Genomic DNA, 14,534 nt, shown 5'->3' on the forward strand with positions numbered 1-14,534 from the left:
CGACGTAGATGTTCACTAACACACATGCAACCCTACTCCTATGAGAATATTCGAAAGACTGAACCGGTAGATCCTCGAGATTGATGAAATCATCATTGACGTCTCACTACACCTATCACTGAAGCACACAGCGCTGATTATGAAAAAAAACTTTTTAGATATGTAATTCTAACTTTGGTTTACAGATCCACTACTTTCTTTATGCAAAGACTTGTTTTACTTGAAAAAATAAAAATAACCTTGCGACCTATTGGTTCAGAAAATATCTCGCAAGGCTATTTTTCAGTGACTATTTTTTTCATATCTATTTTTCTTAAGGCTATTTTTCAGCTTATTATATTATGTAAAGATCTTAAAAATCATTATTAGTTTTTCAAAACAAAAATCAGCAGCTGTGTAGCATTCGCGGGACTCGGCGGATAGGCGCGTGTCATCGCCGATGCCCGTAATCGATGCCGACTTTTGCAGGGTTTAACTGCTTCTTCCAAACCGAACACACGGGCTCACCGCTTCTACCCTTCCAGAGTCTCCGCCGCTTAGCGCCTCCAGCCCTCCACACGCGCAGGCGCAGCCATGGGGATGAGCTCGATCCGATCGGCCCTCGCGAGGGCGCTTGTCGCCCCGAAGCTGCGTGGCCCCCACCGGTTCGCCGCCACCGCTGCCGCCGGTGATACGCAGCCCGAAAGGGTGGCGGCGGAGATGGTCCGTTACGCCCTTGGTGGCGCCGTTCACCGGAGCTCGCCAGGTTCCCGCTCTCCCCGCTCCCCTTCGTGCTGGTTCGCATTAGGATTTTGAGGATTCGCTTGTTTGCGCTGAACTGTTGCTGCTGGTGTGCCAGAGGAGGCGATGCGGATACTGGAGCAGGGGGCCTCTAACCTGCAGGGCGGCGGCGAGGGAAGCGCTGAGGCCGTGGGGCTGCTCATGCTCGCCATGTCCACGCTACTCTACCGGAGGTATGAGTGTATGACGCGCTGCGCCACTCATTTCTGCAACCCGAAGCTTTAATTTTGAACTTACAAGTTCCCCTTGACCCTGCAATGTGGTGGATTCGGCAGTTAGTAGAGCTTTAATCTGAACAAATTTCTTACAAGTTCCCCTGACCTGCAATGTGGTGGACTCGCCCGTTAGTTTGGTTTAATTGGGCTTCTTGTCTGCACTGCTAATTACAGGCTTATCTCTGTTTGTTGTCTAGAGTTTTGCATACCTGTGGCATTTAGGTAGGGTTTCAGGTACAGCACACATTGTGAAACGAACAGGAGGATTTAGAGTGGACTTGTGTTCTGGTTTGCAAAGTAGCTGCCTACTGGCAGATGATACATGAGTGAAGAAATTCATATGCTTTATAGATGTTTGGCTTTAACAAGAGGACTACATAACATGAACAATATCTATGGTGATAATTACTGTTCAATTTTCATGTGGCATAATGAGGTTGAGTTACTGACTACTATATAGCAATCCGAACTGGATCCTTGATTTACCTTTCCAGTTAGATCTGCCCCAGTGCATGTGGTATAATTAAGTTGAGTTGCTGACAATATAACAGCTCTAACTGTATCCTTAATTTACTCTAACCCTCTTCCCCCATTGAGGAGATTGAGTCATTTGAGGAAAATTACATGTGTCTGTGTACAGTGGAAGACGCCAAGATGCAATGGAAAAGCTCAAAGCAACCCAACAAGTTGCTCCTTCTGCAGCCTTCAGAGGTGATTTTCTAGCTCGTTTCTATAAGATCAGTTCTGTATATTAGCCTGTTAGGGAGTACTAAACTATATACTTTGGATCACTTATTTATTGTTTAAACATCTGAAACAAAGAGGTCTTAAGTCCCACACGTCTTATATTTTTGGTAGAAATAAAACAAAAGGTATAGATTCTCAGAAGTGTTCTTATTTGGTGTCTGATGGTCCTTTTGGCTTTCTTGTGTAAAAAAAGAAGAAGACATCATTGGATGGTTTTATTTCTTGTCTGAGGAAGTTGACTAAAAATAGAAGTGAAAATAAGTTTTAGGTTGAGACAGAGAGTTGGAATTATTAATTTAGTCAATGATCTTGAACAGCATTTCTGATTGTGTCTGTTAATTGATTTTGCAGTTGCAGCGTGGGAAGCACTAATGGGACTACACATGGAGGCAGGCCAGGTTTGGTCCTAGATGCTCATTTAGTCTTCGCCGGCCTTAAGTGAAATTTATGTTATTTTAAATACAGGAGATCTCCAATTCAGTGTCCCCTAATGATTCAGTTGATCTGTCGATCAAAGATGACAGCCAGTGGTCTGATCAGGATCATCTTAAATTTCGGGTTAATGCTATCAAAGGACTTATTGCACTTCTGAATGGAGAAACAGAATCAGGTGTTTTGATGTCCGAAAATGTTATTGCTAGCTTAATAGGGAATAAAGAGTGATAATAGAATTTCATCTAAATTTGCTCTTTATCAGCAGCCCAGCTGTTCACTGATGGGTGCAAAGACTTCGCTGGAGGCAAACACCAAACAGGTATAACCATCTTTGAAACAGATTATTCACATTTTTTTCTTCAATAAGTGGATACATGCCTATTGATGTTCTTTCCTCAGAAAGTGCTGCCTTTTCATACGGTGAATATTTGCATTGTGTTGGGGATTTTCCAATGGCAACACAAGTGTATGAGAGTGTTCTTGAGGCAGCTCGCATGGAAGATATGTCTGGAAACCTTTTAGCAGCTGGAAACATGGTTCCTGAGGAGGTTTCTCTTGGGGCCACTTGCTCATATGGCCAGCTTTTATCTCACTCTGGGTAAAAATTAGAGTAGTCTTTACGGTTGTGCTTTGGTTAAATTTTTAGATTCACCCTGAAATTCGATATATAAACTTTCAGATCATCTCTACTGTTGTTCTTTTTACTAACTATTTCTTAATATCTACCCTTTTATGGAGGCTTGCCTTTTCCTCTTAATCCAGGAAGTTTGGTGAGGCAGAGGATTATCTCACAAGGGCACTACAAAAGGCTCAAGAACAATTTGGTATGTCATATTAAGTTTGTCAAGTGAATACTAGAAAATAGTGGCATCCAAGTCAATAATCTACAACTTTTAATCCGTGCAGGTTCAAACCACCCAAAGGTCGGCATCGTGTTGACCTGTGTAGCTAGAATGTACAAACTCTTAGCAATGTCTGAAGGTTCTAGTTCAATTATGGTTCAGGAGGTCAGTAAATTGTTCACTTTCTGAATAGTTTTGTTTCTCCATAAGAAATCATGATGTCCATCTTTCTCTTCTGCCTGGTCTATAGAGTTGTGCAAGAACTTTATACTTGAACTCAACGATCTTTTTTTTCTATTTTATGATTGCAGGGGCTGTACAGGAAGGCCTTAGAAGTATTGAAAGCCCCTGCTATTAATTCTGAGGGTTAAACAATGATATTCTATCTATCCGTGGTTCCTTTCCATCAGTTTAGTGAATAGTGATATATCGATATTGTTTATATGTTGCAGAAACCAGCAAACATATGGATTGGAGAGATATCATCTCCCTTGCTAGAGGTTATATCTTTGGAATATTTACCTTTTTGGCATCTTCTACCTGAAGGCTTTTATATTAGAATTAGTACATGCAACTCTTTACTAGCAAGTTACTTAGTAGAACAATGATGCTGCCATATTATTTGCAATATGTTGCAACGATTAATTTAGTATTTTAGTTTGCCATCCAACTCTTAAAAAGCAAGTTAGTTAGTTTCATTCATTATCTGGTATCATAATCAGTTGATGAATGTGTATAATTAGTTAGTTTCATAGTGTATCCAGAACTACATTTTCAACATCTGGTTTGGATGACCTGAATCCGCCCTACCTTGTTATCCTAGTAGAATAGGATTTCATTTTAAACCCTCCAACTATGGAGAAGAATGATTACTAATCCTTTTAATTATGTGATATCCAATATTTGATGTAGAGGCCTTATCCCTCCCATCAAACGATAAGCCTTGGATCTGCCGAGTCCTGACAAATCTGAGCATTGGAGCAGTCCTAAAAGCAACGCATTGGTCTACATGAATATTACTGCTTATATTGTGTTTCTTACTGTGAGACTCCTACTTTTAAGAGTTTGGGATCGTTCTGAATTTGCTCTTCTAACTTGCAGGCGAGTATGCAGAGCTGTTGCTAATTCAGTCCAATCGGAAGGCGGAAGGTGAACGTATGAAGGAGTGGGCGGAAGATGCTTGGAGGAACCGTAGGTTAACGCTAGCTCAGGCACTAGAGTTTTCATCAGAACCTTCAAAGCCGACTGTCGTTGTTGACACCCGAATTGGCCGGGTGCTGTAGCTCCCCATCAACAATCTAGTGAAATATACCCTGAAATAATCAGTGAAACCCACTTCTAAGGCTCTGATGTAATATCATGAGTTGTCGCTCCCCGTGGGTCGCCTCGCTGGTCGTATGCTTAGATTCATTTTGATCAAGAAATTCACATGCACACATTCCTGTGAAATGAAGGCAAAAGACCGTTGGTCCTCGTCTGATTATTGCGTGCCCTATCTACTTGTATGTAATATTTTTGGGAATTTTAAAAGCTACTTTTCGAAGTATATTTCCTGAATGGAAGCACGGTAGACGGTAGGTGCTGGTAACACGACGCCTGTCTTGTCACTTGTGCCCTCCCAAGGCTCCAATTCGGCAATTGCTCGCTTGTCTTTGCTCCGGCGACCGGCGGCGCCTCCAGCTGCAGCTGCTCCGATGCGACTATCTTCTACAGTTTGAACTACAGAATGATTTTAGATCGAAACATTGTATCAATTATTTGAGTACCAAGATGATTCTAAATGAAAAAAGTTTGAACTACAAAGTTGCATATCTCATCGAAAACTACAATTTTCAAGTAAAGTTTATCTCCATCCGAGTTCATATGAATTAGTTATGATTTTTTTAGATATGTTGTCCATAAAAGAGAAATTCCGAGTAAAGTTGCTACTGCACCTTTCGCCGGTTTGAAACCGGCTATTTCAAACGGTATACATATAAATTTGCAATTTTTTTTATTTAGATATATATTTTTGCAAAATGCTAAAATAAAAAATAAAAAAATAAAAAAAAATCTACGCTTCGTGAAGGTGGAGCCTGGAGCTGTATCTAGGCTTCTGGGTTCAAGTTCAACTACTAAGCGCCCCTTTGACAGGGCTTATGAACCAGCTTCTGCGTAAGCTATTCGTGCAGGCTTCCATCCAAAACGGCTAAGATTAAAAACCCCCAAAAGACAGGCTCTAGTTTGTACTGCGCGCACGAAGCCAAAAAAAATGGCTTCCCCTGGCTTCCCCCATCCCAAAACAGTAAGACGCACGTGCCCTCAAGCTGTCGTCGAAATTGCAAGCATTTTGTCACTGGGCTTTTCCGCTCGGCGCACGTTGCTCCGGCGACGGGGAAGAGACGCCGGCGGACGGCGGTGGCACACTGGGAAGGAAGGACGACTACGGGTGGAGGTGCGGGGTCGGAGGGACGGCAACGCGCTGGGTGGGGTGGCGGGGGTGTGGTGGAGGCAGGGGACGCTGGCGAGCGCGGGGAAGTGGGGGCGGCGGCTATGGAGGTAGGGTGAAGGGCGACAGTGCCGACCGCCGAGGAGGCAGGGCCGCCAGCGTGGAGACTGGATAAGGAAAGGAAAGGGGCGACGGCGAGTGCAGGAGAGGTAAGGGTGCCGGCCATGGAGGCGCGGGAGGAGGGGCCCCACGACGGTGATGGCGACCAGTGAGGCAAGGCCGACGATGGTCAGGGTGGACGGCGATGCAGGACGGGCCGGCTAGGGTCGGAGCGGGCGGCGTTCGGGTGGAGCGAGGCGGGGCTGGCGGCGGCGCCGGGCCGGGCTGAACGGATAAGGAAGAAGAGATAGGAAGAGAAGAGGAAAAGAATAATTGAAGAAAAAGAAAAGGGAAAAGGGCCGAGAGAAATATAAGGAAGACAAATAAATTGAAATAAATAACAAAATAATAAGGATATTATGAACATTTCAGTTGTTCTATCCATTCTAAAGCAAGCACCTATTTATTAGTTTAACTATATTTTATAATATTATTATCATCTTTATTTCACACAAATCACATTATCAATGGATGCCACACATAAAACTCATATTTGCGAGCAACATATATGTATGAGGGTACAATGGACAATTGACATCTTCTATACTTCCTTCGTTTCAAATTGGAGGTCGTTTTGAATTTTCTAGGTACTATGCACTTAGACATAGTGTATGCCTATATGCATAATAATATCTATGAATCTAGAAAAGCTAAAACGACCTATAATTTAGAACGGAGAGAGTATATTCTAAAAAGATGTATAATAATATCTATGAACTAAAAAGCTAAAACGACCTAAATTTGGAACGGGGAGAGTACGTTCTAAAGAGATGAGAAGACAGAGCTGAAAAAGCTACTTTTTCCAAGATGAGCCGGAGCTTGAACTGTTTTTTTATGAGCCAAACTGTGACAAACGGGCTCTAATTGGGCCATGCGGGTCGCGATCCAACTCTACGTGGGCCTATTGGGTCGCGGATATGCTCAAGGTGTGGGCCGGACTGATAGCAGTAGGCTCGTTCGTAGCTCTGGCTCATCCCCGCACCCGGCGCCGCCGGTCGCCTTGATCCTACAAGTGCGAGTCGGAGGCTCGGAGCCGACCGGGCACGCCGGCACGGCGGCGGGGTTTGCCGTTTACGAGAGTGACGACGATACTCACGGCGGGGAGTTAGCCAAAGCCCAAAGGGCGCACACGTGTTCGATCCCTTCCCCCGACAGTCCGGCCCCACAAGACAGTGAGGCACCCACGATATTTTTTAGGAGCCACATCGGGCACCCCACGAGGTAGGGCCCCGCGAGACCGCAACTTAAATTCGCTGTCGAGCCGCTGTCGCCGGCGCGCACCACCCATCAACGAGACGGCGCCACGCGTAGCTCCCCGGCCCCACCAATCACCGCGCCCCATCCCCACGCCGCCCTGTTGATCTCCGCTGACAGCGGCGTCAGCAATCCAGCTGACATGTGGTTCCCCCCGCCAACAGCCGGCGCCCTGTCCCCCTCTCCTCCTCCACGTGTAAGGCCGCCACGGGCGCCAGCACCGGCCTGCCTGATGGCGCCCCCTCCGACCTTCCCGCGTCGCGTGGGAGGGAGAGGGGCAGCACCGAGCACGCACGCCTTCTTATGCCCTGGCGCTCCCGCGCTCGGAGGCTTCACGCGTCTAATAATCGCCGCACGGTTGGCTTGCTTTGCCCCGGCTCCCCGAGGGCGACGGCGACACGGCCACGCGGGTGGATTGAGGAGAGTGGAGGCGCAGCGGCCAAAAATCTAGCGCGCGCGTCGTTGGGCGGTGGCATTGCGTCGCGCCTCGGTCTCCTCGCGTTCGTTCGTGTCGTGCCGACGCCGTGCGTACGCGGGGGACGGCCGGACGGCAGCCGATCGCCTCCCCCTGTCTTCGCGCGCCATGGCCGAGATTTGCTGCGAGGAGGCCAAGGCGACGCCGGCGTCGGCGTCGGCCGTCACGGCGCTCGCTAGGCGCCGGCCCAGGGTGGAGCTGGGCGTGCCCGGGGCATACCGGCCCACGCCGGCCGCGGACGAGGATGGCAGTGGCAGTGGCAGTGGCGGGCGCGGCGGGAAGCGGCGGAGGGTGTCGGGCGCGGCGCCCGGGCGATCGTGTCAGAGGCCTCGGGTGCCGGGGTTCGGGTCGAGGTGGTGGCCGAGGTACGGCGTCACCTCCGTCTGCGGCCTCCGGCGCGAGATGGAGGACGCCGTGTCCATCAGGCCGGACTTCCTTCACGGCGGCGGCGGCGGCGGCGCCTCCTCTTCCTCCTCCGGCAAGCATCATTTCTTTGGCGTCTTTGACGGCCACGGCTGCTGCCATGTATGCGCGCACAACCTCGTGTACATAACATAAGCAACGAGTGCTCCGTCGAATGCGTGTCGAGCTGTGCTGACCTTCTGAGCTGGTGGTGTGTTCTTGTGCCGCCAGGTGGCCAGGATGTGCCAGGACAGGATGCACGAGCTGGTCGCCGACGAGTACAGCAAGGCGGCCTCCGGCAAGGAGGGTGGTGCCACCGCGGCGGCGGCGGCGGAGCCGGCGTGGAAAGAGGTGATGGAAAGGGGGTTCGCGCGGATGGACGACGAGGCTGCGAGCTGGGCCGCGAGCCGCAGCGGCAATAACGACGACCTCCCCTGCCGCTGCGAGCTGCAGAAACCGGCGCGGTGCGACCACGCGGGCTCAACCGCCGTCGTCGCGGTCGTCGGCCCCACTAGCGTCGTCGTCGCCAGCGCCGGCGACTCCCGCGCGGTCCTCTGTCGCGGCGGCGTCCCCGTCCCACTATCCGTCGACCACAAAGTAAGCTTTGCATGCTCACGCGCCCGCTAGTCGTCTCACACAGATTTGCTGCCTGCGGTTTCGTTTCGTGTTCTTACCTTGCTCGTTTTGCTCTTCAGCCTGACCGGCCCGACGAGCTAGAGCGCATCCAGGCGGCGGGTGGCCGTGTCATCTTCTGGGACGGCGCCAGGGTGCTCGGCGTCCTCGCCATGTCTCGAGCCATTGGTGAGTGTCGTGCGGTTTAGTTCAAAACTCCGAATATTCATCCATCATTCCATCCATGATCCATTCGATAGCCAAAGAATGTGTTTCTGTCATTTTGGGCCGCGCGTGCTCAGTCTGGGACTGTTTGCGCGCGCAGGAGACGGCTACCTGAAGCCGTTCGTGACGGCGGAGCCGGAGGTGACGGTGACTGAGCGCACGGACGGCGACGAGTGCCTGATCCTGGCGAGCGACGGGCTGTGGGACGTCGTCAGCAACGAGATGGCGTGCGAGGTCGTCAGGGCGTGCTTCCGGAGCAACGGCCCGCCGTCCTCGCCGGGCGCGCGGCCGAACGGCGTGCTCCCGCCCGCCGCTGCGGCGGGGCGGGAAGGCGACGGCCCCGCGGCGGTGAAGGTGGACAGGGCCGAGTCCGACCGGGCGTGCTCCGAAGCGGCCCTGCTGCTTGCGAAGCTCGCGATCGCGCGCCGGAGCTCGGACAACGTCAGCGTCGTCGTCGTCGACCTCCGGCGGGGGTCCTGAACTACTGATGGATTCGTGGGGAACATGATTGCATGCCCCCGCCACGGCCATTGTTGTTTTCTTCCGCTACAGCATGATGGATTAATAATAAATAGTCTAATTCACTGATCTGTGTAAAAATCTCCGTTATAGGTACATGAATCTCGTAGGATTTGGGGATCGCGAGTTCGTCGCAATCAATCAACAAACTGAATTATGTCCGGCAGGTGCAGAGCATCTGACTGATCGATTGCAGTGGGACACTTCGGATAGAATCTTGTCAGTGTCATGTGTTTTGTCGCGGTTGTGTTACGCGAGAGACGGGCATAACATGCGTGACTGGTGCACCCGTTAACAACGTCTTAAGCTTTGATTATTCGCCCGACAGCTTTAGATTCTTAATTATCCGATCGATAATGCGGGCTCCTTTGTCGCAGACACACGGGCTCCAGTGGCTGACATGCTGAGCATTGTTCAAGTCATACTCGATTACCACACCATATGTACAGGAGAAAACAATTCACAAGCAACACCAGATCCCAGCCAGCAAGCCAGAGACGAAGGGCGACGCCGACCGCCATTGACGAGAGCTCACTCCTTCTTCCCGATGCCGTGGGACATGTTGTAAATCCCGCGTCCCTGCATCAAAGAACAAGACACCAGTTGGATCAGCCCAGGTCCATGTACGGGATGGCAATGAGTCGAGTACAACGCAACAGAGAATGCAACTTACGACGAGGTACATGCTGGAGACGGCGAGGGCGAGCGGGATGGCGACGGAGGTGATCACGTCGTAGCGGCCCTTGAGGTACGTCGGCTTGTGGACGCTCTGGAAGTACCTCTGCTTCTCCAAGATCTTCTCCCTCGGCTGGAACGGCGGCTCCGGCTCCGGCGACGACGACGGCGCCAGCGGCGACATCCCCTAGCTCAAAGAGTAAGCTTCGTTTCGCAGCCCAGATCACTGGCCGAGAGTTCCCTTATCGTCTGTTGAAGCAAGTACTCTACACTCAGCAGGAAGCTAATTAAGCACGATCTGCAGAGCTGAACTGCTGGAGCTGTCGACTTTAATAGACACGCCCGAGTCGTCGACCAGAAACCCCCAGAAAGCGCGCAAGAAGAACAAAGCTACGGTCACGTCCAAGTGGGCTTACTTCTCCGTCAGACGTCGAACCCCACCACCGAAGCACCGCGGTCTGTCTAGGCGTCTAGCCCGTTCGATTCGGTCGAGCACTTGAGCTAGAGAACCAGACGTCTCCGAAAGGCTCCAGAACGTTCTGCGGTTTGCCGGGACGAGAAATCGGGACGGCCCGGCATGAACAGAGAGGATCGATCCCGTGCTTCACGAACGGGAAAAGGCTTCCGCCTTCGGCCTCCACGCCCCGCCCGCCGCAGCGACTGTTCTGCTCGTGTTTCTGTTATTATGGCCTGCCACTGGAAGGTACCTTGTTCATACCCAAATCAAATATATCGGAGTATTTGGTAACACTTCATAAAAAAAAAGACAGTTCCATTCCACCAACTTCACCTTCCTCCAACTCTACTCCATCAAATCTAGAAAAATGTAAAGTTGATCCCCCTGTTTAGCTAATGAGATGCTCCAACTCTAGAATATGATGTTTTTTACGAATTGTCCATTATACCCTTTGTTGTCGGATCCACCCGTCAGTATCAATCGCAACAGGAAGCCGCCGCCATCCCTTCGTCTTCGTGATGCCGCCTAGTGGTGACCGGCCGTCCATCCGTCCGTCCGTCGCCCCTCCACAGATCGCCTCACCTCCAGTAGGCCGACCCCTCCTCGCTCTCCCGCTCTTGATGTGCGCACGTCGAGCTCCTGAGGTCGGAGCACCGACTCGACCATCTCCGATGAGGGGAATCGAACGGGAGCAGGCAAAATCAAGCGAGGTATGGCAAAATCAAGCGGGGTATGGCAAAATCGAGTCGGGATAGGGAGAAATTGTGCTAGGATGTGGGAAATCGAGTGGAATTGGCAAAATCTACTATGGGGCAGGGAGGCCACCGGAAGCGAGCGGTGCGGCTGGGAGCCTTGGTGGCAGGCCACGGCGCGCGACCAAGGCGCGCAGGGGCGGCGTCGCCGTAGGGGGCAGGGGATGGCGGCGTGGTCCAGGCTGGTAGTAGCGGCGCATCCTGGGGGAGGGGCGGCGCATGCGTCATGGCAACGACGGCGCAGCCCCGGCCGGCAGGAGCCCCCACTGCTCCAGTAGGCGAGGGCAGCGAGGTCCAGCGAGCAGGGGCCGCGCGACCGACACGGGCAGGGGCGGCGAGGTCGACGGGCGGGGGTGGCACGGCCAGCGCGGCGCCGGCGGGCGGGGGCCGCGTGGTCCGGCGAGCAGGGTCGCGCCGCCGCAGGGGGTGGCGAGGTCCGGCGAGCATGGGCGTGGGCGTGGCCGATGTGGGTGGGGGCGGCGTGGCCGGACGGGCGAGGGTGGCGTGGCTGCGGCCGGCTAGGGTGGTGCGGGCAGCGTCGGGTAGCACGGCGCCGGCAATCGAGGGCGGTGCGGCTTTGGCGGGTGACGACAGCGTGGGTAGCACGCGGGCCATGGTCAGCAACAAGAGGGAGGAAACGGAGGCAGTCAAGCGGAAAGAGAAAAAAAATAGAAATGAACCGTCATGTTACTAACGAGTGGCAAATAAATAACTCACAACTCATGCGAGTAGGTCTGAAAATGTTTTTGAGCATCCAAGCTACTCCAGGAAAAACGTGGATCTGATCCAGCTCCAGATTTTTTCTGGAGCTGAAGTTTGTGGAGCTAGGACTTTTGTGGAGTTGAGCTGTTTTTAGTGGAGTGCTGCTAAACACCCTCATTATCCAATCCTCACCCTCCCTATTCTCATCCATATCCAATGGATAATTAATTTTGTACTAGATACTATGTATATCCAATAGATAAATTGTACCATGGCCATACCCTACCTTTCTTATTTCTAATGACTATATAATTTTATACCTATACCCTTCCTATTTGAGGTGGGTGTGGATTTAGATATGAATTATGGATACCAAGGGGCATATCCATTATTTAAGGCATATCCATTATTTAAAGGAAAAAAATCCTTTCACCGTCCCTCATGTATTACTATAGTCTGAATTTCGTCCTGTGCAAAACCATTATCGTCCCTCAACTTTTTAAAACCGTTTGTTTTTATCCTTGGTGGTTTTAGGTCCCACGTAACAGGTGGCTCTTACTCCTCCCCTCTCTCTTCATCCTCTCTCCCACCCCTAAGCGGCCCCCATGGCTCGAGCTCCCCCGCACGAGGCACGAAGCTGCAACGGAGCGAGTGAGCGGCGTTGCGCGCGGCGTGCAGATGCGGCGGTGTCCACGAGAGGCTAGGCATGGATAGCGGCGGCATGGGCGAGTAGCAAAGCATGGAGGCAGCGGAGGATGACGAATCGGAGGTGAGAAGGGCGGAGGACGATGAATTCGAGGCGGGGACGAAGAATCAGATATCAGTGTGTGGGTGTTATGCTCGAGCGGCACCAGGCGCAGCCGTAGCAGACACTTGCCGAGCGACGAGATGTGTTCATCGTTGTCATCCACGTGGCCGATAGTTGGTGCCGGCATGCCACCGCCGAGCCCGCGCTAGCGCTCGTGGTCATATTCGGGGGGGCGGGGGGTAGCGAGGTGTGGCCGGAGGTGGTCAGCGGGTCAGAGGCGTTCGCCGGCGAATCGGCGAAGTGGATTCCGTTTTTCTCAATCCATTTTTGTGCCAATTTCGTTTAAATATTTTTGTCTATCGTAGACATGGCGCATCCGTGATGCGAATTCACCGTCAAGTTTCTAATTTTGTGGCGCACGCGGTGATTCCTAGATGAGATCTGCGCCTAGAGGCGTAGCAATCTCGCCTGAATTTCATCTTTTTGCAGTCGTTGCTGCCGCCGCGGGGCTCGTTCGCTGGAGCGGCAGCGGCGGCGGCGCCGCACGCCAAGCTCGGCCTGATCGCGCGGCCACGGGACGCGCACCATCGCCACGGCCACCAGCGCATGTCGTTAGAGAGCTTCCTCGCCGACGAGCAGCCGTCGTGGCTCGACGAGCCCGAGACGCCGGCGCGGGCGCACGGTCAGCCCGCCCACCGCAGGTTGTCGAGCGACTCGTTCGCATTCTTTGAAAGAAAAAAATTAGTTCGCAGGGGGCGGCGAAGTGGATGGCCGAGGAGAAGACTGACATATGGGACCCAACGCTAGCCTGACATGTGGATCCAGTGCCACGTCATGCGAAAAGCACCATAAAAACCGTCGAGGGTAAAAAAAACCAAATGGTTTTAAAAGTTGAGGGATGAATAATATCCGGTTAAGTTAAGGGATGGATAATATCCGCTTTTGCATGTAAAGGACGAAACTCAGGCTTCGACGATACACGAGAAACGTCGAAATGACTTTTTTTCTTATTTAAACTCGGCCTGACTTAGGCCCATCTTGCTTGGAAGGTCGGGTAGCTGTTTCCGATCCTGGGCTGAAAGAAGCATATAGATCTTGGGCTTAGGCAAAGCTTTTGGACTCGAACAAGGAGGGCTCGAACTTTTTTTTTTATTTTTTATTTTAGTATTAAAAATATATAGTCAAACAAAAAAATTGCAAAACTAGGTTATTGTCGCTGGCTGGGCCGGCGATAGGACCTTATTGCGCGTAGGCGCCGGTTGGGCTGGCAGAAGGCGACAAGGGGTACACCCCTCCACACCACACTTTCAAAAAATCATAACTAATTCATATCAACTCAGATGGAGATAAACTTTATATGAAAATTGTAGATCTCGACAAGATCTACAACTTTGTAGTTAAAACTTTTTTCATTTAATGCATATTGGTGCTCAAATAATCGACACAAGTTTCCAATCTAAAAATCATTTTTTAATCTAAAAATTGTGTCGATTATTTCAGCAATTAAATAGCTTCAAATGAAAATAGTTTGAACTATAAAGTTGTAAATCTCATCGAGGGCTACAATTTTCATATAAAGCTTATTTCTATCTGCGCTCATATGAATTAGTTATCATTTTTTGAAAGTGTGATGCCCAATTTCAGATCTAAAAATTGAATTTTAGATCTAAAACTTGTGTCGATTATTTGAACACCAATATGATATCAAATAAAAAAAGTTTTAACTACAAAATTGTAGATCTCATCGAGATCTACAAGTTTCATATAAAGTTTATCTCCATCCAAGTTGATATGAATTAGTTATGAGTGTGGTGTGGAGGGAGCCGGCGGTAAAGCCCTTCTGCCGGCCCAACCGCCGCCTGGGCCGGCGATAAGGGCCTATCGCCGGCTGGGCCGGCGACAATAGCCTAGATGTGCAATTTTTTCATCCGACTATATATTTCTGTAAAATAAAAAAAATAAAAAAAATTCAGGAGGGCTCGCATCCTCACTCTATTAGTAAGTTCTTATCGTCAATGCTTGAAAAAAACTCTTATCGTCAGTAAAAAAGAATCGCATAACATATATCATGTAATAATAAATAGTTACTATATTATTGAAACTGAAA

The 14,534-nt window shown here is 50.6% G+C and overlaps 2 protein-coding genes across 5 annotated transcripts; both read left to right on the forward strand.

The window, feature by feature from the left end:
• Positions 1–489: 489 nt before the first annotated feature.
• On the forward strand, positions 490–4,502 carry LOC117850839 (uncharacterized). 3 transcript variants are annotated; one of them, XM_034732717.2, is made up of 13 exons: positions 490–745; positions 839–953; positions 1,636–1,706; positions 2,094–2,140; positions 2,208–2,352; positions 2,440–2,496; positions 2,577–2,775; positions 2,940–3,001; positions 3,084–3,184; positions 3,331–3,385; positions 3,472–3,519; positions 3,932–4,022; positions 4,121–4,502. In XM_034732717.2, the coding sequence occupies exons 1-13, from the start codon at positions 574–576 to the stop codon at positions 4,170–4,172; spliced, it is 1,215 nt and encodes a 404-aa protein (XP_034588608.1). In that variant the 5' UTR covers positions 490–573; the 3' UTR covers positions 4,173–4,502. The 3 variants fall into 3 exon arrangements, with proteins under 3 accessions (XP_034588608.1, XP_034588607.1, XP_034588606.1); XM_034732716.2 differs by lacking the exon at positions 3,932–4,022 and having other exon boundaries at positions 491–745; positions 2,443–2,496; XM_034732715.2 differs by lacking the exon at positions 3,932–4,022 and having other exon boundaries at positions 493–745.
• A 2,621-nt stretch (positions 4,503–7,123) lies between these two features.
• LOC117847186 (probable protein phosphatase 2C 49) lies at positions 7,124–10,656 on the forward strand. Of its 2 annotated transcripts, XR_011897788.1 has the most exons (5): positions 7,124–7,860; positions 7,969–8,334; positions 8,433–8,538; positions 9,471–9,967; positions 10,073–10,656. XR_011897788.1 is itself a non-coding variant. In XM_072292741.1 (4 exons), the coding sequence occupies exons 1-4, from the start codon at positions 7,444–7,446 to the stop codon at positions 9,052–9,054; spliced, it is 1,269 nt and encodes a 422-aa protein (XP_072148842.1). In that variant the 5' UTR covers positions 7,126–7,443; the 3' UTR covers positions 9,055–9,322. The 2 variants fall into 2 exon arrangements, 1 of the variants encoding a protein (XP_072148842.1); XM_072292741.1 differs by lacking the exons at positions 9,471–9,967; positions 10,073–10,656 and adding an exon at positions 8,675–9,322 and having other exon boundaries at positions 7,126–7,860.
• The last annotated feature ends 3,878 nt before the right edge of the window (positions 10,657–14,534 follow it).

This window comes from Setaria viridis, chromosome 3 (assembly GCF_005286985.2).
Source record: "Setaria viridis chromosome 3, Setaria_viridis_v4.0, whole genome shotgun sequence".
NCBI classification, from domain to species: domain Eukaryota; kingdom Viridiplantae; phylum Streptophyta; class Magnoliopsida; order Poales; family Poaceae; genus Setaria; species Setaria viridis.